At 46.0% G+C, this 22,361-nt stretch overlaps 1 protein-coding gene across 1 annotated transcript in view; it reads left to right on the forward strand.

The window, feature by feature from the left end:
- The first annotated feature begins 2,203 nt into the window (after positions 1-2,203).
- The window catches only part of LOC126474502 (uncharacterized), a 43,960-nt gene continuing 23,802 nt past the window's right edge, over positions 2,204-22,361 (forward strand). Inside the window, exon 1 of the mRNA XM_050101972.1 lies at positions 2,204-2,825. Within this exon, the coding sequence (XP_049957929.1) occupies positions 2,204-2,825 (622 nt within the window). The remainder of the gene's footprint in view (positions 2,826-22,361) is intronic.

Genomic DNA, 22,361 nt, shown 5'->3' on the forward strand with positions numbered 1-22,361 from the left:
CCATCCACACTACAACAACCAGAACGTGAGGTCCACTCAAAAGACAGATTGTCCCCCCTCTGCCAACAAGAAGCACTGCTCAGATCACCCACCAACAACCACACATGTCCTACATAGGGCTGCAGCCAACATCACAACGCTACCTCATGCCACGAGGTGTAAACAATGGCAGGAAAGAAAGACACAGGCCTGACACTCCCCCACTGCATCCATGGAACCAGCGCACTGCCTGACATGGGCCAAACATGCATCCTGACTTCACATATCTCATGGTGCCCGAGGCATCCACCCACTAAACTCACTATAACCGAACCTCGCCCCCATACACCCTCTCTTACAACACGTTGTGCCTTAACCTAACCCAAGTTGTGCCTTAACCTAACCCAAGTTGTGCCTTAACCTAACCCAAGTTGTGGCTTAACCTAACCCACATTGTGGCTTAACCTAACTGTATATTAACCTGTATATTAACCTATGTCAGAAACTATACTCATGATTTTGATTTTGACTCGATTTGGTAATTCTCAAATCATGCTATATTCAGGAAAAGGACTTATACATGGCTGACTAGGCATAACTCAAGTTGTTGTAACCGCAGGAACAAGCCAAGTCTAATTACAGTACCTTAAGAATAGTACGTAGGAAGAAGTTAAAACTGTAGCGCCGGACGCCAGGCGTGGCAGAAGGGTTAGCCGAGGCGGCACTCAAACTGCTGGGCGGCTGGGTGCTTTGATAAGAAAGTAAACAACCAGTAGATACAAACGAAGGTCTGTGCAGGGATTCATGATAAGCATTCATTAAGAATATCAACAGAAAGCATTCCTGGCTAGAGAGAGAGGTCTGGGAGTGGAGAGAGAAAGAAAGAGGGCCCTTGGTGGGGACCGCGCTACGTCATGAGGAGCCAATGAAGGGCTCAGGACGCAGTGCGTGACCATATAGGGAGAGGCGCCTCTGCCCCTCCACTCAGCCTCTGAAGAACAATAGCAACAACAATGTTTTAACGATACCAAATAAGGGCACGTTGCCTTCGACGATACGTCAGGCCACGCGCTGGCGGGGTCGAAGGGGAAACGCTAACAAAACCCGAGAGCACGCCGCTCTGAGGTCTGGTCGTGTCGGGTCTAGTCTGGTGAGGGCGAAGAGTTAGAGAATGATAGCAGCAGCCGACTTGGGCTGGGGAACGGGCTGTAGGCAGGCAGCCGGAGATAGGCGCTGGAGCGCGTCAGGGCGTAGCCGCGGGACTCTAACGTAGGGTGCTAAGAAACATTGCAGAACTTCTAGTAGGCAGTCGGAACGGTGGAGTCAGTCACCGTCTCTGTGTTAGACTTGGCCTTCCTGTGAATGCAATCACCGCGCCGTTATGGTGAGCTGTATTCAGTTAGAATAAACTGCAATTTGTTAAAGTTATCACGACTTTAATTTCCATCACCTTCCTAGCCTTGTGAAAACCAGGGATTTTTACATCTTAGCCAGATCAAAAGTCTCCCTCTCATTACGGTCAACCGGCTAAAATCCCATCCACGAATCGTGTCGCCCAATCACTCGTAATACCCACGCTTGGGACGCGACATAAATAAAAACTTTTTGGTGCCAGGTGTGGGGTGTTATCATAAAGGCGCATAGGCTCCTACCTCCAGGAGACATTAGATTTTGCTACAGCGACTGTGGCAATTGGCAGGAAGTTGTAGCGACTCGCAACTTTCAGCATTAGTAGCACCAGTACGTCAGAGTCCTGAAAGGTAGTCCTCGCGGGTGCAGTTCGACGCAGGACAGCGGCAGCGCGACGCGGAGCGACGAGGCACAGAGGTGCCTGAGCAGCCAGCGTTCGAGTCCGGGGGTCCGGGCCGAGCAGCAGCAGAAGCGGCAGCAGCCGTAGCAGCGGCAACCGAGGAGAGCGACGGGGTCGGCACAGCCCAGCAGAGCGGCGGCCGGCGCATCGCAGCAGCGCGGGACAGCGCGAGCGCAGAGACAGCGCGGAACAGCGCGGGCACAAAGAGAGCGCGGAGCAGCGCGGGACAGCGCGGGCACAACGAGAGCGCGAAGCAGCGCAGGACGACGAGGATCAACAGAGCAGACGGCGCACCACAGGAGAAGCGGTAATTGTAAAACTGTATTAAGAATATTGTATTTTGTTGTGTAAAGTGTTAACTTAGTTAAGATGCCCCTAACTAATGAGGTTGCGTCATCCTCCACTAGTGGTAAGATGTCAGTAAAGGAGGCCCTATGTATTGTGCCGAAAGTGTTCGAAGGGAACAAGAAGGATGTAAGAGAATTTATCGAAAATGTATATGCAGCTTTTGAATTAGTAAAGCCTGAGGAACACGAAACGTTATTGAAGTTCGTTAAAGCAAAGATAACCGGTGAGGCCAGGTCGAGATTGCAGGTGCGTGAACGCACAGGTACGTGGCAAGAGGTGAAACGCGTTTTAGAGGAAAATTATGCCAGTAAGCGTACTATAGACTACTACGCATGTAAAATTTTCCAAGCCAGACAGGGACAAGGGGAACCGATAGCAATGTGGGCAAGCAGAATTGATGAAATGCAGAGAGACTTTCGAGAAGCGGTAAACAGAGTTATGGCCAGAGAAAACTTGAGAGGTGCAATAGAACAAGTTGATTCCTTAGGAAGAGCGTGCTTTATACAGGGTTTAAGTAATGACAGAATACAAACAATAGTGAGAAGCAGAGGCGATGAAATTACGTTGGCAGCAGCAGTGGAGTTGGCACTGCAGGAAGAGAGTGCGATATTGTCCATGAAAGAGCGGGGACTAGCCCCGAGGGTAACGTACACTAGAAATAAAGAAGCTGTAAAAAACGTGAGAGAAAGTAAAGAGTTAAAATGTTTCAATTGTGGGCTGAGAGGTCACATAGCGAGCAAGTGTAGGAAAAGCAGGCCAGAGCATAGAATACGAGCCATGACGGGTAGAGAATTTACAAACTTTTGCTATGGGTGTGACAAGCCGGGACACACAGACATGGAATGCAGGGTGCGGTTAAGGAAAGTTCACCCGATAGATGTAAGGGAATTCAGAGGGAATCACAGAGAAACCGATGGAGGGTTACGAGAGTGGAGATGTCCACAGTGTAATTTACCAGGGAACTGCGGAGTTCCGTGCACAAGAGTAAAAGATGTTGCGTGCTTTAAGTGTAAGCGGCAGGGCCACTACGCAAAGGATTGCCACGAAGGGCCCTGGCACGCCTGGAGAAAAGGCAGGGTGCCAGTATCGAGCAAAACAGGAAAGGTGGTACAGGGAAACTAAGAGGCGGCAAGGGCGCGCAGTCGGGCCTTGTTGCGATAGGTAAACCCACAGTGAGGGTAATCGACTGTGCAACAGAAAACGACGTGGTAATGTTGTACTGCGTAGAACTAAAGAAGTATTTAAAGTTGCTAATAGACACAGGAGTACAATTGTGTTTGTTAAAGAGGACGAGCATTCCGGTAAAGAGTAGGCTGGGAATCAATGAAACAGAAAAGCTTCGGTTAAAAGATGTAACGAGTGAAGCCGTTAGCACAATAGGCACGGTACAAATAAACTTAAGTATAGACGGATCTGAAAAGGTGAGACAGAAATTTCACGTGTACGGTAGAGGTTTAGACATTCCGTACGACGGATTGATAGGAAGAAATTTCTTAACACAGCATAGAGCTAAACTGGACTATGCAGGTAAAATAATAAGACTAAAAGGGCGAGATATACCCTTAGTAGTAGAGGAAGAACCACAGGGACAAGACATAGAAGCAGATTCAGAAATAGGAGGGGAGATAGGGCCCCGGGAAGAAAGAATAATGTTGTTGAAAGTGGACGGAAAGGTACCACGGGGAATCGAAAGAGAAATGATCATACCGAGGCAGGAGATTGCACGAGGGGTGCATGTACCAGAGTCCTTAGTAAAAGTGTGAAATGGGAAATGCATAGTAAGTGCATTAAACGTGTCAGAGGACAGAGTTCGACTAGGAAATGTCAGATTAGTAACGGAAGAGTTAGAAAGAATAGCGAAAGTACGCGAAGTAAAATGTAGCACTGAAGCAGTAGGTAAGACGGAAAGTCGTGCTAGTGTGTTGCGAAGGCAACTCAGAATGGATCATTTGAATGTCGCAGAAAAGAGCGCTCTAGCAGAGGTCTGCACGGAGTACAGAGATGTATTTCATCTACCGGGGGACAAACTGTCCTATACTTCTGCAGTGAAACATAGAATACCGATTGCGCCGGAACACGCGGGGAAGGTAGTGAACGCTAGACCGTACAGGATCCCTGAAGCGCAAAAGGAAGTGCTAAAAGAGCAAATAGAACAAATGCTGAAGGATGACATAATTGTCGAAAGCAAGAGCGCATGGAACGCACCGTTACTGTTAGTTCCAAAGAAGTTGGATGCAAGTGGCAAGCAGAAATGGAGAATAGTAGTGGACTACCGACAATTAAATGACATCACGGTAGGCGATGCATTTCCACTGCCGAATATCTCCGATATCCTGGATCAATTAGGGGAAGCCAAGTACTTCTCGACGCTTGACCTTGCAAGCGGGTACCATCAAATATTGACGGACGAGAAGGACAGAGAGAAAACGGCATTCAGCTCAAACTATCAACATTACGAATACAAAAGAATGCCGATGGGACTGAAAGGAGCCCCAGGATGTTTCCAGAGACTGATGAACACAGTATTGGCAGGTTTACAAGGTGTTAAATGTTTTGTCTATTTGGACGACATAGTATGTTATGGGAAAAACCTGCAGGAGCATAACGAAAAACTCCGGGAAATATTTGACAGGTTGTGAGAGCATAATTTGAAGTTGCAACCGGACAAGTGTGAATTTCTGAGGAAGGAGGTAATCTTCCTAGGTCATTGTACCACGGACAAGGGAATATCACCGGATGTGGCAAAGGTGGAGAAGGTGAAGTTCTTCCCACAGCCGAGAACAACAAAAGAACTAAAAGGGTTTCTAGGATTGATAGGGTACTATCGACGTTTCATTGCAAATTTCAGCAAAATTGCGAAACCTCTCCATGAACTCTTAAAGAAAGGAGTGGAATACCAATGGGGAGAACGACAGAAGAATGCGTTCGAGGAACTGAAAGAGAAATTAGTGAATCCTCCGTTACTTCAGTATCCTGATTTTACGAAACCGTTTATAATCACAACGGATGCGAGTAACGCAGCGTTGGGAGCCGTGTTATCACAAGGGAAAAAGATTGGCGAAGACTTGCCGATTGCATATGCATCCAGAGCACTGAACAAAGCAGAACTCAACTATAGTACAACGGAAAAAGAGTTGTTGGCTATAGTGTACGTGGTAAAACAGTTTAGACCATACGTGTATGGGCGAAAATTCACAGTGGTGACAGACCATAAGCCACTAACATGGATATTTAGTGTGAAGGATCCGAGTTCGAGGCTCCTAAAGTGGAGACTGAAGCTCGAAGAGTACGACTACGAGGTAGTATATAAGCCAGGAAGGCTAAACAGTAATGCGGACGCGTTAAGCCGAATAAGGCAGGAAGGAAAGGAAGAGATAAGTTCAAAGCGAAATGTGGAGGCAGAAAGAACCTCCGTAGCACAAGCTAAGGCGGAACAGAGTTCCTTAAACGTGCGGCAAGCGCAAGTGTCAGGTGAAATAGACCAGAAGACAAATAGTAATGAGGAAATTAGCCCCGAAGAAAAGGAAAGTATATTAAAGGAGATGCACGATAATCCCTTGGGAGGGCACCAGGGAATGCATAGGACATTCGAGAGGATAAAAGCGTACAAGCAGTGGCGCGGAATGAAGCGGGACATTGAAAATTATACACTCCTGGAAATTGAAATAAGAACACCGTGAATTCATTGTCCCAGGAAGGGGAAACTTTATTGACACATTCCTGGGGTCAGATACATCACATGATCACACTGACAGAACCACAGGCACATAGACACAGGCAACAGAGCGTGCACAATGTCGGCACTAGTACAGTGTATATCCACCTTTCGCAGCAATGCAAGCTGCTATTCTCCCATGGAGACGATCGTAGAGATGCTGGATGTAGTCCTGTGGAACGGCTTGCCATGCCATTTCCACCTGGCGCCTCAGTTGGACCAGCGTTCGTGCTGGACGTGCAGACCGCGTGAGACGACGCTTCATCCAGTCCCAAACATGCTCAATGGGGGACAGATCCGGAGATCTTTCTGGCCAGGGTAGTTGACTTACACCTTCTAGAGCACGTTGGGTGGCACGGGATACATGCGGACGTGCATTGTCCTGTTGGAACAGCAAGTTCCCTTGCCGGTCTAGGAATGGTAGAACGATGGGTTCGATGACGGTTTGGATGTACCGTGCACTATTCAGTGTCCCCTCGACGATCACCAGTGGTGTACGGCCAGTGTAGGAGATCGCTCCCCACACCATGATGCCGGGTGTTGGCCCTGTGTGCCTCGGTCGTATGCAGTCCTGATTGTGGCGCTCACCTGCACGGCGCCAAACACGCATACGACCATCATTGGCACCAAGGCAGAAGCGACTCTCATCGCTGAAGACGACACGTCTCCATTCGTCCCTCCATTCACGCCTGTCGCGACACCACTGGAGGCGGGCTGCACGATGTTGGGGCGTGAGCGGAAGACGGCCTAACGGTGTGCGGGACCGTAGCCCAGCTTCATGGAGACGGTTGCGAATGGTCCTCGCCGATACCCCAGGAGCAACAGTGTCCCTAATTTGCTGGGAAGTGGCGGTCCGGTCCCCTACGGCACTGCGTACGATCCTACGGTCTTGGCGTGCATCCGTGCGTCGCTGCGGTCCGGTCCCAGGTCGACGGGCACGTGCACCTTCCGCCGACCACTGGCGACAACATCGATGTACTGTGGAGACCTCACGCCCCACGTGTTGAGCAATTCGGCGGTACGTCCACCCGGCCTCCCGCATGCCCACTATACGCCCTCGCTCAAAGTCCGTCAACTGCACATACGGTTCACGTCCACGCTGTCGCGGCATGCTACCAGTGTTAAAGACTGCGATGGAGCTCCGTATGCCACGGCAAACTGGCTGACACTGACGGCGGCGGTGCACAAATGCTGCGCAGCTAGCGCCATTCGACGGCCAACACCGCGGTTCCTGGTGTGTCCGCTGTGCCGTGCGTGTGATCATTGCTTGTACAGCCCTCTCGCAGTGTCCGGAGCAAGTATGGTGGGTCTGACACACCGGTGTCAATGTGTTCTTTTTTCCATTTCCAGGAGTGTATTAGGAAGTGTCCATCATGTCAAAAGAACAAAAACACACAAATGAAAACAAGGATGCCTTTAGAAATTACAGACACAGCTGAAACAGTATTTGAAAAATGTGCAATGGATATGGTGGGTCCACTAGATGTATCTAGTACAGGAAAAAAGTACATGCTAACATTCCAAGACGATCTGAGTAAATTCACAGTAGCAGTCCCTATTGACAAGCAAGACGCTGAAACTGTAGCAGAAGCATTTGTAGAAAATATAGTATTAAGGTATGGGATTCCATCAGTTTTGTTAACAGATCAAGGATCAAATTTTCTGAGTGATGTGTTTAAAAGTGTATGTAAATTGTTGAAGGTAAAACGTATAAATACTACAGCGTACCACCCTGAGTCAAATGGTGCTCTAGAAAGGAGCCATAGAACGATTGTAGAATATCTCAGACACTTTGTAACAGGAGATCAAAGTTCATGGGACAAATGGGTGCCGTATGCAATTTTTGTGTTCAACACTACACCACACAGTAGCACAGGTTATACACCATTCGAGTTAATGTACGGAAGAAAGGTTAACATACCAGGAGTACTGCAGCAAGAAACACCGCAGGTAAGTTACGATTATGATTCGTATGTAAATAAGTTAATAGCAAGAATGCAGGAAGCCCATAGAGTGGCTAAAGATTCTATTATAAGGAGTAAGGTAATCAGTAAAGGACAGTATGATTTGAAACAGATTCCAAAAGAATTTAATGTAGGGGACAAGGTGTTATTACACGACGAATCAGTGAGACGTGGTAGATCTCGGAAACTAGATTCGCAATGGAGAGGTCCATTTGAAGTGTTAAAAGTGGAAGGTCCTAACGTAGTCATAAGAGTTAAGAGAAATAAGGAAACAAAAGTACATGCCAACAGGCTGAAACAGTTCTTTTAAAATTTCAGGCATGGCACTCAAGTGGCAAGTGGTGCAACTCATCATAGTGGTAGCAACATACAGCTTCGTTGCATCAGGATACGAAACGAACGAATTCAAAGTAACCTCAATACCAAGTTCATCAGGACTGTATTACGATCACGTAGGACAAATAGAGATATACAGTACCACATGGAGAATAGTCACATATGTTAACTTAGATGTAATAACAGAAAGATTTCAAAAAGCAGAGAGGTACGGTAAGGCAGCGGTACAGAGGTGCCATGACACATTGAAACAACTAAACGTTGGATTAATAGAATGTAGAGTATTAGATCAGCAGGTTACACATCACGTAGAAAAGGTTACAGGGTTACAGCAACTCATACAGCAACTCACAAAACACGAAACCAGAAGAAAGAGAGGAGTATTCAACTTCGTCGGACAGGTAAGTAAGATACTGTTCGGGACATTGGACGAAGCAGACGCAGCATACTATAAGGAAAGAATAGATGCTATGGAAAAGAACTCGGAAGGGTTGCTGAGGTTAACTAAGGAACAAGTGGCAGTGGTAAGGGCCACATTAGCAGGAGTAAACAGAACAGTATATACACTAGAATCAAACAAACACATTCTAAGCACAGGCATGCAGAGACTAGAGAGGTTCATGAAGGAATACGTGAAGGAGACAGATATGGGTTTCAAACGAGTAGCAACTTTTGCCACTGTAACGGAACAAGTATTGCAATTAGCGGCAGTGTTTGGCCAAATCGAAGAAGAGTACGAGCAAATGATAAACGCCATTGTAAATGCTCAAAAAGGAATACTTCAGCCTCACATCATTAATCCAGTACAAATTGTGAAGTATCTAAGTTTAATCCGAGACGAATTAAAGGACGTGAAGTTTCCTGTTCCTCTCGCGGAGTCATCAGGCTACCTCTTGTTAAGAATAATCGATCTAGATGTTTTCATTTCCGGTAGCATACTAGGGTACGTAATTAATATCCCTTTAATAGACAATAATAATTTCAATTTGTACAGAGTTCTTCCATTACCAAAGGAGATCCCAAATATGAAAGGGAGGTACATATACATACAGCCAGAGAAAGAATTTCTACTGATAGATGAATCCAAAAGGCAGTATGCGAAACTTTCTGCGGATGATTTAAAATGTAAAGAATTGAGTAAGAACAAAAGACTGTGCAGACAGTCATTCGCGTTGCTATCGACATTCGACCATGAGGAATGCGAAGCCAAGTTATTACAACCGGTAAGAGAAATTCCGGAAGATTGTGTGCGAAAAATAGTCGCACTGAATCAGAGCCTTTGGACCCATCTAAACAGTAACGAATGGCTATATGTAGCTCCTAAGGAAGAAGGACTGACAGTATTATGTGGAAAAGAACCCCCGAAGGATTTATTAATGAAAGGGGTAGGAAAGATAAGTTTTTATAGCAAATGTAAAGGGTATGGAACGAGAGTGTTCATACAAACAGATAGAGTAATTCATAGTAACGTAACAAAAAAGGATATAATACCTCAAATTAATTTAGAATTTGACTGTTGTGTAGTAAACGAAGAAAAGAAGAATGTCTCAATGTTAACGTTAGATTTACCACTAGAGCAGGTAGTAACACAATTAGACGACTTGAAAGTCGCTGGGAAAAGGTTGGACGATGTCCAGCGGATGGCCGAAAGGCAGGAGGAGGAACTAAAATACTCCAGATACTTTACCCATTACTCAGTAACTACATACATAGCTATAGCAATAGTCATTGTTATTGTAATAACATGTTGTTGTAAAAATTGTAAATGCTGTAAGGAATGCTTCAAAAGTTTATGGAAGTACTTTGACGATAGTAACTGTTGTGGAAAATTATGTATAAGAAACACTATAGTAAATCAATATCCAGAGACTAGCTTAAGCAGAAGGCAAGCTAATAAAGACACTGAAGAGGTAGTAATATACGAAAGATGTGGGAAAAACCACGAAGATTCAGTTCTGTTCAGAAACAGGCGTTAAGTCAAATCAAAAGGTAAAATATATTAGAGGTGTCTTATGAAAAGGTGTAATCAATTTTAGTGTTTTGTCCATTTTTTTGAAACTGTATGTATTTGTTGAATGAAAATGGTATTTTGTATCAATGTTTAAAAATGTACCTTGATTGTAATTGTATCAATGACTTGGAAAAACAAAAGTGTACCTTGATAAATGTATGTTTGATACATAAGTGTTGTATCAATGATTTGAAAAAAAAAAAAAAGAGAGAGAAGAAAAGTGTATCTTGATAAATGTATGTGTAAAATGACTGTGTCTCACAAAGAACTTAATGGAATTAAGTGTATACGAAAGATAAAGAAACATATGAAGTGTTGATGTAACAAAGAAAATGTAATCAAATAAAATGAGAGAATCACAATTGACGGTACTCTGAGGAGTAACGCCAATTTCCCTGGCGGGGGAGGTGTTGTAACCGCAGGAACAAGCCAAGTCTAATTGCAGTACCTTAAGAATAGTACGTAGGAAGAAGTTAAAACTGTAGCGCCGGACGCCAGGCGTGGCAGAAGGGTTAGCCGAGGCGGCACTCAAACTGCTGGGCGGCTGGGTGCTTTGATAAGAAAGTAAACAACCAGTAGATACAAACGAAGGTCTGTGCAGGGATTCATGATAAGCATTCAATTAAGAATATCAACAGAAAGCATTCCTGGCTAGAGAGAGAGGTCTGGGAGTGGAGAGAGAAAGAAAGAGGGCCCTTGGTGGGGACCGCGCTACGTCATGAGGAGCCAATGAAGGGCTCAGGATGCAGTGCGTGACCATATAGGGAGAGGCGCCTCTGCCCCTCCACTCAGCCTCTGAAGAACAATAGCAACAACAATGTTTTAACGATACCAAATAAGGGCACGTTGCCTTCGACGATACGTCAGGCCACGCGCTGGCGGGGTCGAAGGGGAAACGCTAACAAAACCCGAGAGCACGCCGCTCTGAGGCCTGGTCGTGTCGGGTCTAGTCTGGTGAGGGCGAAGAGTTAGAGAATGATAGCAGCAGCCGACTTGGGCTGGGGAACGGGCTGTAGGCAGGCAGCCGGAGATAGGCGCTGGAGCGCGTCAGGGCGTAGCCGCGGGACTCTAACGTAGGGTGCTAAGAAACATTGCAGAACTTCTAGTAGGCAGTCGGAACGGTGGAGTCAGTCACCGTCTCTGTGTTAGACTTGGCCTTCCTGTGAATGCAATCACCGCGCCGTTATGGTGAGCTGTATTCAGTTAGAATAAACTGCAATTTGTTAAAGTTATCACGACTTTAATTTCCATCACCTTCCTAGCCTTGTGAAAACCAGGGATTTTTACATCTTAGCCAGATCAAAAGTCTCCCTCTCATTACGGTCAACCGGCTAAAATCCCATCCACGAACCGTGTCGCCCAATCCCTCGCAATACCCACGCTTGGGACGCGACAAAGTCAGCACACGTCTGGTCGATTTTATGACATGTGTAAACTAAGACTAGTTTCTATCTGTATATATTTATCATTACTTCTATGTTCAATGTTTCAGTATTTTTGTAAAGTCCGTAATTACATTATCAATTTCACAAAACCAATTACATTGTGATTGTTCAGTATACTCAAATTAGTCATCTTGAACTGTTATGTAGGAATCCGCACTCTCGTTCTCAGTGTTTGAATCGGCGTCTTGAAGAATACCAGGTTCAGTAAAACGTGCTCATCCTCTTACGAAATCCACAGGCATCTTCTGTTAGTTCGCACCGGCATGGTAGCTCAGGTTGTTGTGGCTGAATTGTACCTTGCATGTCTATTGCTCCTCTTCTTGTTCTTCTTCTTCCAATTTCATTGCTCACAGGTTCTGTCACTTCAGGAGCAGACATTTCAGTGTGATCTTGTTGTGATGGGATCACTTCTTGTGTGTTCCTGGATAATCCGTTGATACGTAAGTTATATGTTCTTCGATTTAACGGATATGTTTGTAGTTCCATTCCAGATATTTTATTTCCTATCTTGTCTATTTGTATCCACGGATTGATGTCTGTGATAGCATCCTCTACACTGATAGGATGATTAAAATGTGCCCTATTCACATCATACATGGGACATTGGAGTATTATATGTTCAGGAGTGCCAATACTTCCACATTCACATACAGGTGTTGGTCGTTTCTGGATTCTGTGTAGATATGTAGGATATGGGCCATGGGCTGAAATGAAATGAATCATTCCCCTACTAGGGTTGATGTGCTTCATTTTGTGTCTGTCCCGTATACTTGGGAAGAACTGATACAACCTACGGCCAGTTTCCATTAACTTCCACTCAGACTGCCACTCTTCGAATTTCCATTGTTTCAGTTGCAGTTTATGCATTGCTCTTATTCCTGTGGTCTGGTACACTCTCTCTCCATCGCCTGTTCGCAGCCAGTAACATGCCGCTTGGTATTTCACAATATTGTCCAATGGGAAAATTCCAAGAATCACGAGTAACGCCTCTGTAGCAATGGTTCCAAATGCCCCAGTTAACCTTAACAATACGTTTCTTGGCACCTTTCTAAGAAGTATTCTATAACGTCGGTACTGTAGTTTGTGGGCCCATACACTTGCAGAAAATTCCACTATACCTGCTAAGATCACGTTATGGTATGCCCTCACTGTGTACAGTAGTAATTTATATTGTGCGATTCCTACTCGTGCTATTTTATGCATAATATTCTGTGCTCTTTGAGTTGCAACTGTAATGTGCTCGAGAAAATTTCTCCTATCGTTTAATTGCACACCTAAATATCTGGTAACAGTACTACGCTGGATTGGGATGCCATTCACTTTAATTACTGGATTTCTAGCAACAGACAGTTTCCCTTTCAACAACAAATACGTTGTTTTATGTGCTGCTACTGTTAGGTAGCACTAGTGCACCACTGCTGCAATCCGTTAAGAACTCGACATGTTTTCTGTTCAATCCTATATCTGAAATCTTCAGACACTACCAACAGTACATCATCAGCGTATGCTACCACGCCATCTACCTCAACTGCCGTTTCTACTTGTTGCAATAGGGGCTCTATCATCACATCCCAAAATATGGGTCCACATACTGACCCTTGTGGACAACCTTTCTTGATCTTTTTAATTACATTGTGGTTTCCTGCTGGCCATTCAACGGTGCGGCCCTTACATTAATCCAACAAGCTATTGCAGAGGCATCTCGGAGTCCGAAGCTCTTGTAATCTGGCAAACATAGCAGGCCACCATAAATGGTCAAACGCTCCTGCTGTGTCTACCATAATGGCAATGGCAAGCTTCCAGGAAGTTTGATCCACAATACTTAACACTTTATTGATCGCGTCTTCCACAGATTTTCCTTTACGAAAACCGAATTGACACTGACTCAAACCCAAGAGCTCCCTATGTGACTGCAATCTATCGCACAGAACACGCTCCTGAACTTTCGCCAATGTATTTATCAAACATATGGGCCGAAAACTTCGAGCAACTTTCCAAATCTCCGGTACCCTAACAGAAAGTAATGTATCGTTTAGTAAGGTAGTTAAGAATGATACAAATTTAGTCGCCATCATATGTAGAGCCTTTGCAAGTATACCATCAGGGCCAGGTGATTTACCCTTCTTTAATCTATGTACTGCTCTCATAACTTCCTCTTGTGCAAACGGGATAACAGAGGTGTCATTAAGTTATTCTTCACTCAAAGCACTCCTCAAGTCATTTTGCTCTTCCGTATCCTCATTTGCGCAGTCATCAGGTAGGAGTGTCTTCATCAGGTATTCCGCTGAGTCCCTCCACCCTAATGTCACGCTACCGTCACTCTTTTTTAGGGTTGACAAAACCACAGGCGATTTCACTTTCTCTGTTAATAGTCTATATGGTTGTCCCCACATGTTAAGTTGTATATATGTTTGTAAATACCTCTCCCAATAAGTTCTTTTAACCTCAAGCAATCGATTCTTATATCTTTCTTTAACTTTTCTGTAGTTAATTAACCGTCTCTGTCTTTCCAAATACCCTAACGACCGCTGATAGTGTCGTCTGGCAGCACTCATTCTTCTAGGCAGGTTTTCTAATTCTGGCGTCCACGGCATCTCCTGTACTCCCTTACCTTTTTTAATTGGTATCGTTTCTCGTTGTGCTTCCTGAAGCAGCGCAGTTAGTGCGTGTGCCCTGAAGTTATCCAAAGGATTTGTATCCATTATTTCCCTCATCCTATTCCAATTTGCGCGTTTAATATCCAGTTTCATAACTGGTTCTGGATCAACAATTTGCCCACTTATATTCTGAGAAGTAACATCTGCAAATATATTGTGATCGCTAGTTGTACAGTGTTGTTGAACAGTCCATTCACAAAGTTTACACATAGCAGCTCAATTTACTATCGTCACATCTATGTTTGTTGATGCCCTCCCTCTATTTTCAAAGGTACAAGGTTGTCCAGGTTTATTAACTACAAAGAGATCCATTTCAGCAATAACTTCTAACAATTTTTGACCTCGTTCATCTGTTTCATTACTATGCCAAACAGTAGACTTATCGTTTCCATCTGCAGTCAAAATGAAGTTATGTCTTTGCCCACATAGTACCGCAGCCTTTACCTTATCATGATAAGGTTCTATTTCGTGAGAATACTGCATGTATATGTTGGCGATTATCCACTTAGTGAATCCAACAGTGGCCTCAATCACTACACAGTGTTCATCACACAACTGTGCTACTTTTGTGATCACTATTGATCGGCTTAGAACTATTATCACCGATAAAGGTACTCCAGAGCCAGATACTGCTATTACAGTAGGATCGAAGTGAGTAATTTTGTCATTCCTTGTATGTGGCTCCTGAACACATATCATGTCGACCTTCATCTCCTCGGCTACCCTCTGCACCTCAGCCATGACTAGCTTGCTTCTCATAGCATTTATCTGCATAATTTTCATATTACGGCTTTCTGGTATAAACGTAGCTTTTTGATGTTGGCAGAGGCCAATCGAAGTAGACACGCCCATACGCTTTTACAGAGTCTTTATACAGACGCTCTAAGTCAAATTTTTCTAGCCCCTGATTATAAACCTGCTCCACTAAATCACACAATTTATCCACATCTTTTGGAAGATGATTGCTTTTTAAAATGATTCTATAGACATCTTCTGCAGTAGGGAATGTTAAGCATCTCCTAGAGAATGTGCATTTTTTACAATGTACTGAAGAGCAACCTTTAAGATGTTTGTATCCTCATGTTTATTTAACCTTAAGTTATGCTCCATATTACTATATATTTCCTGTGACGTTTTTGGAGGCGTTGCTAAGACATCAACTTTGGGTAGAGTTGTGGCCTTATCACTATTTATCCTAATTTCACCGTCTAACTTCCATTTAATAACAGGAACTCTCACTTCTAATACATTGTTATCGTCTCTGTCAAGTACACACGCTCCAGTATCACTTGAAGTGGGTTCAATTTACTAAAATTCGACACTGTGGAAGAAACATGTGCAGAATTTACTGATTCTTTCACCTGCTCAACTCTTTCATTTAGTAATGTATCTTCATTCCTAGGTTCTAAACCTGTTATTGTTCCACTTCTAACAAATGTTACAGGTTTACAGCTGCTTGGCAAATTTTTAGTATCATATATTTCAGCGCTGGATGCCACCATATCACCCACATCAGAGATTTCAGATGCAGGGACTGCTTCGTCATCATATGCACCAACACTTTCCGATTCTAATTCATCAATTCTAAACTTCAACTGACTTTGGAAAATTGCCCAGCAGAACATGTTTCTCCGAAGCTCTTTACCTACTTCTGGGTGGATTTGCCTACTTTCAACCATATTGTCTATATAGTCTATATTTTCATGATAGTGTGCTTCAATCACACAACAGGTCTTCAGGGGATAAGCCATATGTTACAAATTTGAGGATTTTGCATGTATAGGTACATTTAAACCTATCTGTCTTCACCATTCCATTGCCCTCCGCCAGTTCCTTGCTCTCGTAGAAGGTGTCTTTCTCTTTAACTTACTGCACTTTAACCCCTTCTCTCTAACGCATTCACTAATTGAATCGTTCGTTGCACTCATGATACCTGACTTCACATCACTGTCCATAATCAGTTCGTGCAATCATACGTTCGAACATCATTTGATAGGTTGCGCAGTCAGTTCCCGTAATACTGCATACTTTCTTCCTTCTCCCACAGGGTATACTAACGGCTTTCTGATCTTTCTCGGGACATTCAGCCTTAAGGTGTCCCTCCCCTCAGAACCACAGTGTGAACATGTTTGTTTATTTAAACAAATTTTCGATGAGTGGCCCAAATCGTTGCATTTAAAACAGCGTTGGACCACCAAGTAATCATGAAGATTCAGTGCACGAAATTCAACAAAAATACGTGATTTGGCCAGAAGGACGTTTCTCAGTCTAGGTGTTACTTCAAAAACGTGATTTCCTACCAGTTTGTCTTTTGCACCTCTCCTAAACCTCGGTTTCATCTCTTGCTCAAAATTCTGCCTACTAATATCCTCAGGCAAATTCAACTCATAAATCTCTTCCAAAAGGTCAGTCTCATTTAACTCCTTACGCACATAATGTGGTATTGCTAATGGCCTCTTTTTCGTTGGTGGCTCACACTGAATGTTAGGTATGGCATTTACTTTTTCGATTAATCTCTTTTGGTCATCCCGAGACTCTGTCACGACAATGACCACATTACTTGTGGTTCTCACTGCCCTGAACCTAAACCTATGTCGCTTAGGATTAATAGGTGCTGTTATTTTCTCCTTGACAGTCTTGACATCACTATTATCATTTGCTGGTACAAAAGCTGTATTAACTTGCTTCGCTGTTATTGTGTTGATTTTCACTGCAGTAGCCTGTTTCTTAGATATTTTACCCTCACTAGCAGCAACTGCTGCCTACGTTACTGGAGGAACCGTTTGACTTTCTCTTAGTTTCTTGTTTTCTATTTCTAGTTGTTCAATCCGTCCTGCAAAGACTGGAAGTTCCCACATACTTAGTTATTCTCGAAGCCTACTGTTTTCTGCCTGCAATTCTTCAATTTGACCAGTAAGTTTCGCTTGATAGAAAGCCCATTTTGTAAATTTCTGTCTGAAAGATTGAATTTACTTGTCGCGGATCTCTTTTAGGTCCTAATTCTTTAGAGACATATTGAGTGATATCCTCAAAAAAGTCGAAGATATCCTGATGTTCAGTGTCAGTACCATCCTCCTCTACTTATGATACCTCAGAATTACTCATGCAGCTACTCGACTGTTCATGCATAATGAAAGATCTTTACTTGCACTTCGAGGCGTTGACTGTTGAACTGTCGCTATGCTGCAGACAAAAAGATCATATGAAGATGTAGCACTCGGATCACAGACTACAATAAACATTCGATGGACACATCGTCAGAATATTTAAGTGCCTTACTGATCCCTATTATTTGATGTTTATGTTCCTGCAACAACCAAAGATGTACTATCCTTGCCAAAGATACAAGGAGGAACACTTCAGTTTCTTTGGAATGTGACATCAAGAGATACAATGCATTCCCTCCATAACAGTCATTGTTCGATTTATGTACCACGACCTCAGCTCGATCTGAATACCACAGTTTTTAGATATCACTAGAAATAGAAATATACACAAAGTCCATAATTGATTTTACGACCTACTGTATGACTTTTTCCCTTGTTTTAATAATGATACCTTTCCAATTTTCACAGTGAAAATAATATGTTTGCGCGCAGGTATCATCTGTAGTTTGATTGATGTACCACAATATCTACACACAGTTTGATGATGATTCCCAACTGAAGCACACACTTCAATCACAAACCGGTTAACACTGCAATTACGTTTTTAGTATACCCACTAACTGAATTATTTGCTAATTTGATGAATTTGAAACGAAATTGTAGGTTATAATTGTTTCACAGTATGAGTGATGAAAACTGACGAAGAAAATGATCGGAAGTGAATCTGAACAATCATAACTGATCGAGACACTTTAAATTTTCACATCCTATTGATTTCAAGCACCAAATATACACCAATATTGGAGGGAAGATGTTAACCTCACTGTACTGAAGTTATCACATAATTCACAACACTCATGACGCAACACGGCGCGGAAGATACAGATTTACAATGGAGAAACAGTTCGATGCTGTTTTTAGACACTCCAAAATAAGCACCACCTATTTTTCATAGAAAAATTCGCACACAAATACCGACCCGACGAAAACACACTGCTACATCATCTACCATCTTGATAGGGAGAGCGGGAATCTCGTTAATCCATTCATGCGCGTGACTAATTAGATGACGAGGCATTTGGCTATTTAAGCCGTCTTTGTTCCGAAGAATAAACAATACATTTATATACAAATGGTAAATATGGTATACATGGGTGTTCAATAACTCGACTTACGGGGCGAAACACCAAATAATATATGTATATACTACTTGAAAGTAAGAAAAACACACAAATGAATAAAGAAGAGAAGGCAGAATAAAGACGACTTTCTTCCTGTGAAAGTCCCCAGGAGTCAGGGGATTAAGAATATCCAGCACACTATCCGACGCCAGCGCATGGTATTAGCCTATTCGCCGTCATCTGCTCGAAGATATGGTAGCTGATGCAGCAGCTGTGAAGGACTCTGGTGCTAATGTCCGCCAGCTCTCGAGGTCGGAAGGTTAATGAGGTCCCTCGCCGACGCAAGAGACCGCATTCCCCTCCAATTCAACGTTGCGGTGGACACAGTCACCTCCTGGATGTCTCGTTGCAGGTTGGAGATTGCACGCTGGATGGCAGGCGTGTTGCAGTATGCCGCCTTCTATGTGTGACACCAGTCGAGCCGAAGATGGTCGCCGAACACGTGGGCGTCTGTCACACAGGGGATGCCGTCTTTTACCGCCACCACGTGAGGCTTGCATAGTCCCTCAGGTGTTCGGAGGTGGGGCTCCATGGAGACGTTGAACCCCTCTGCACGAGCCCATGAGCGACATACCGCACGATGGCGTTATTTCGTTTGACTCGGGACCCGTGCGTCCTGTAGCAAGCCTGTAGGACGTGGTTGGCAGTCTCAATGGCCTGACAGCCCGCGTGACATCTGGTGTTCCTCCTCACGCCCTCGACTGTGTCTTGCCCTTGTTGGGAATGCGTTGATGCAGGCACGGAGGGCGTCGATGTAGTCACATCCAGATTGTAGTCGACTGTTGTTGGCGACCCATTGGTGCTGCCCTCAGAGTGCAGGGAATGATGACAGCACCGCACTGTCGATGGCGATATGCAGGCGCACGGCTCGCATCTCTCCAACCAGCGTTGACAATTTCAGGAGGTGACCCTCCCACATCATTTGCTGCTCCAGCACCTCGATCTCACGCTGCACCTCGTCGAGGCCTGCACTGTCAAAGACTGGCCCTGTCTTCTTCAGCGCCAGGAGATGGGAACGACGGAGTGTTGGCCTCATGCAGCGGCATGATGGGATGTCGAGGCCCCTGGGCAACAGGAGCGTGGAAGTAGCCGAGGGGAGCGTCCACCAGGAGGCGGAACTGTCTCCTGACAGGGGCCCTGATGGAGATGTCCGCTGACTTCAGGGAACCCACCCGGATGCAGCTGAGGGCCAGCCCATGGCACAGGCCAGGGAGAAGCACGTTGACGAGAGCGTAGAGGCGCTGTTGCAGCTTTACCAGAGCTTGGGAGATGACATCCAGATGTTCCCCCAGGTGGTGTCAGGGGTTGAAGACACAGCGACCCGAGGTGGAGAACTGCAGCCCCAGGTACCGGAAAGTCTCACCCACGCGCAGGGCAGGCACAGTGGTGTTGCCTGCCTTGAAGGTGACATCGCCGCCAACCTTCACATTCTTTTCACGCCCAGACGTGACCAAGGCGAGGGTGAAACACTTCTGGGCGTTGATCTGCAGCCCCAGGTGTGTGGGGGCTGCGACAGCTGCACCTATGAGGGACTGCGGGTCCCTCAGAGTCGACACAAACAACAGGATGTCATCTGCAAAGGCCGCAGCGTTTACTCTGCGACCAAGAATCCGAGCTCTGATGTAGCAGGGGAGTTGACTTAAAACATAGTCCACCATAAAGTTGAACAGGGGGGAGAGAGGATCGCCCTGACGGACTCCCTATGATGGCTGCACAGACACGCTGACGCCAGCGCTGCCCACTATCACCGTCGCACTGCCCTCGTAGCACCACTCGACGTATTCAATACAGCAGTCCAGCAGGCCATGCGCCCTCAGCACAGGGCGAAGGGCAGCATGATCCACCGAATCGAACGCCTTAGAAACGTCGATCGACGCCACAAAGACAGAGTGGCAGGAGCGGACTGCGTCGATGAGATCAGTGTCCAGGATTAATGTGTTCTCCATCATCCCATCCCGGGGGATGAATGCCCACTGACGTTCGTCCACAGCACACGTACGCATCAGGCGCGATGCGAGAACCTTGTGATAGGTCCATGCCATCACTGAGCAGACTGTAATGGGGCGAAAGTCAGCGGGGGATGTTGGTGCAGCGGTTTTGGGGAGAAGGGACGTACGGGGGGATGCAGATGCTCTGGTAGGACTCTGGCCAACACGAAGAGGTTCATAAGCTTAACTTCGTGCAGCAGCAGCCTTAGCTCAGAGGGAGTCAGGCTGTCCGGGCACGCTGCTGATCCCCTGGGTGGCAAGGCGGCCGCGACCTCATCAGCGCTGACCAGCCGCCACAGGCACTCAAAAGCTACAGGTTCCAAGTGCAGCAGGAGGTGGTCACAGACGAAGCCCGAAGTGGAAATGGGCTTCTTCATGAAGAGGTCTGCCCAGAAGTCCAACAGACAGTGGACATCAGTTGGCAGCTGCAGCAGGGTGCCGTCCAAGAGGCCACGCATGCAATGCATGCGTGACCTTCGAAAGGCATTCTGCGTCTTTGCGTAGTACCAACGGCGCCGTTTGCGCCTCTGCTACGGTGGCTGCTTCAGTGGTTGGCACGGCCTCTGCGTCCTCATACTCGTCCTCTCCCCTCTGGACCCGACTGATGCAAGGGCATCCGGGAGCATGCCCAGGATTACGTCACGTGGCATCCGCGGTCCCAGACTGATGACACGATCCAGGGCCGAGAAGCACTGAGCGGCTGCTGGTAGCCCTGCTACATGCTCCCAGATGGCGGCGTCGGTCGGCTCCTCTGGCGGCTGCCTGGTGATGTCGGCCGCGAAGTCCTCAGCTGCGTCATTGTCTGGCGCATCGGGCGGCGACCTCTCTCCCTGGCGGGACGCTGGCTCTCCGCCCCCCCCCCCCCCCCCTGACCGATCTCAAGTGCCTCCATGAACTTGCGGACCAAATGCTTGTGGGCAGCCTTCGGCCGCTGGCACTTAATCGCTTCGAGTGTTCGGATGGGGAACATCTGTGTCAGTTCTTGGTTGACAAAGAAGAACCATGTGTCCCTCTCGAGAAACAGTTCAGCCTGCACTTTGGCGAGTGACAAGACCTCTTCCTCTGTCCACCTCGCGCAATGTCTCTCTGTCACGATCTCTGCGTTGGCGGCCACTGGGTGTTGGTGGCGACGGTGGACCCTAAGGTTTTCTTGGTCGTAAAAGTGTGGTGGCACTCGCTGCAGGCGTAGGTTGCTGCAACTGCTACCGGATCTGTGGCATGGCCAGTTGGCCAGGCAGGTGCTGTGGAAGCTTGGGTGGCACCTTCAGCAGAAAGGCCACCACTCATTTTATCTTCTGTGCTGCCCCCAACTGTAAAGGGATAATGTGAGGGAGGGCTGGTAAACCCCGTAAGCCCCAGGTGCGGTCTTCCACTCTGCAAAATCAGCGGGCCCACGTGAAGGGGGGAAGACCACAGGAGAGGAGAGGCTAACACGGCTAGGCCCATGTATTGCACATCACTCTCCCTGTAACTACAACCCAAGGAAGGCGCCCTACAGCAGGAGCATGACTACAGTAGAACTGCACTTTGGAACGCTGAGACTGGATGCAGCCACACCAACTCTATTTGGCTACCTTAAGGGAGTCATAGTTACAACCGTCACCGGGGGGGACTGGGGGGCCGGTTAGACCCCCCAGCTCACCTCTGAGGGTGTTGACAGCAGTCTTGGCAAGGTTCTATTCCACAAGCCCCATGGACGAATGGGATAAACTTACGTCCTTGAGAGAATCCACCATTCGGACTGGAACAATCGTAAACAGATACTTGGGCCGCACGCTTGCCCAGCATCTCAGACTTTTGGCCCTCCTGGGGGTAGAAAC

The sequence above is a fragment of the Schistocerca serialis genome, chromosome 4, assembly GCF_023864345.2.
Source record: "Schistocerca serialis cubense isolate TAMUIC-IGC-003099 chromosome 4, iqSchSeri2.2, whole genome shotgun sequence".
Lineage (NCBI taxonomy): Eukaryota > Metazoa > Arthropoda > Insecta > Orthoptera > Acrididae > Schistocerca > Schistocerca serialis.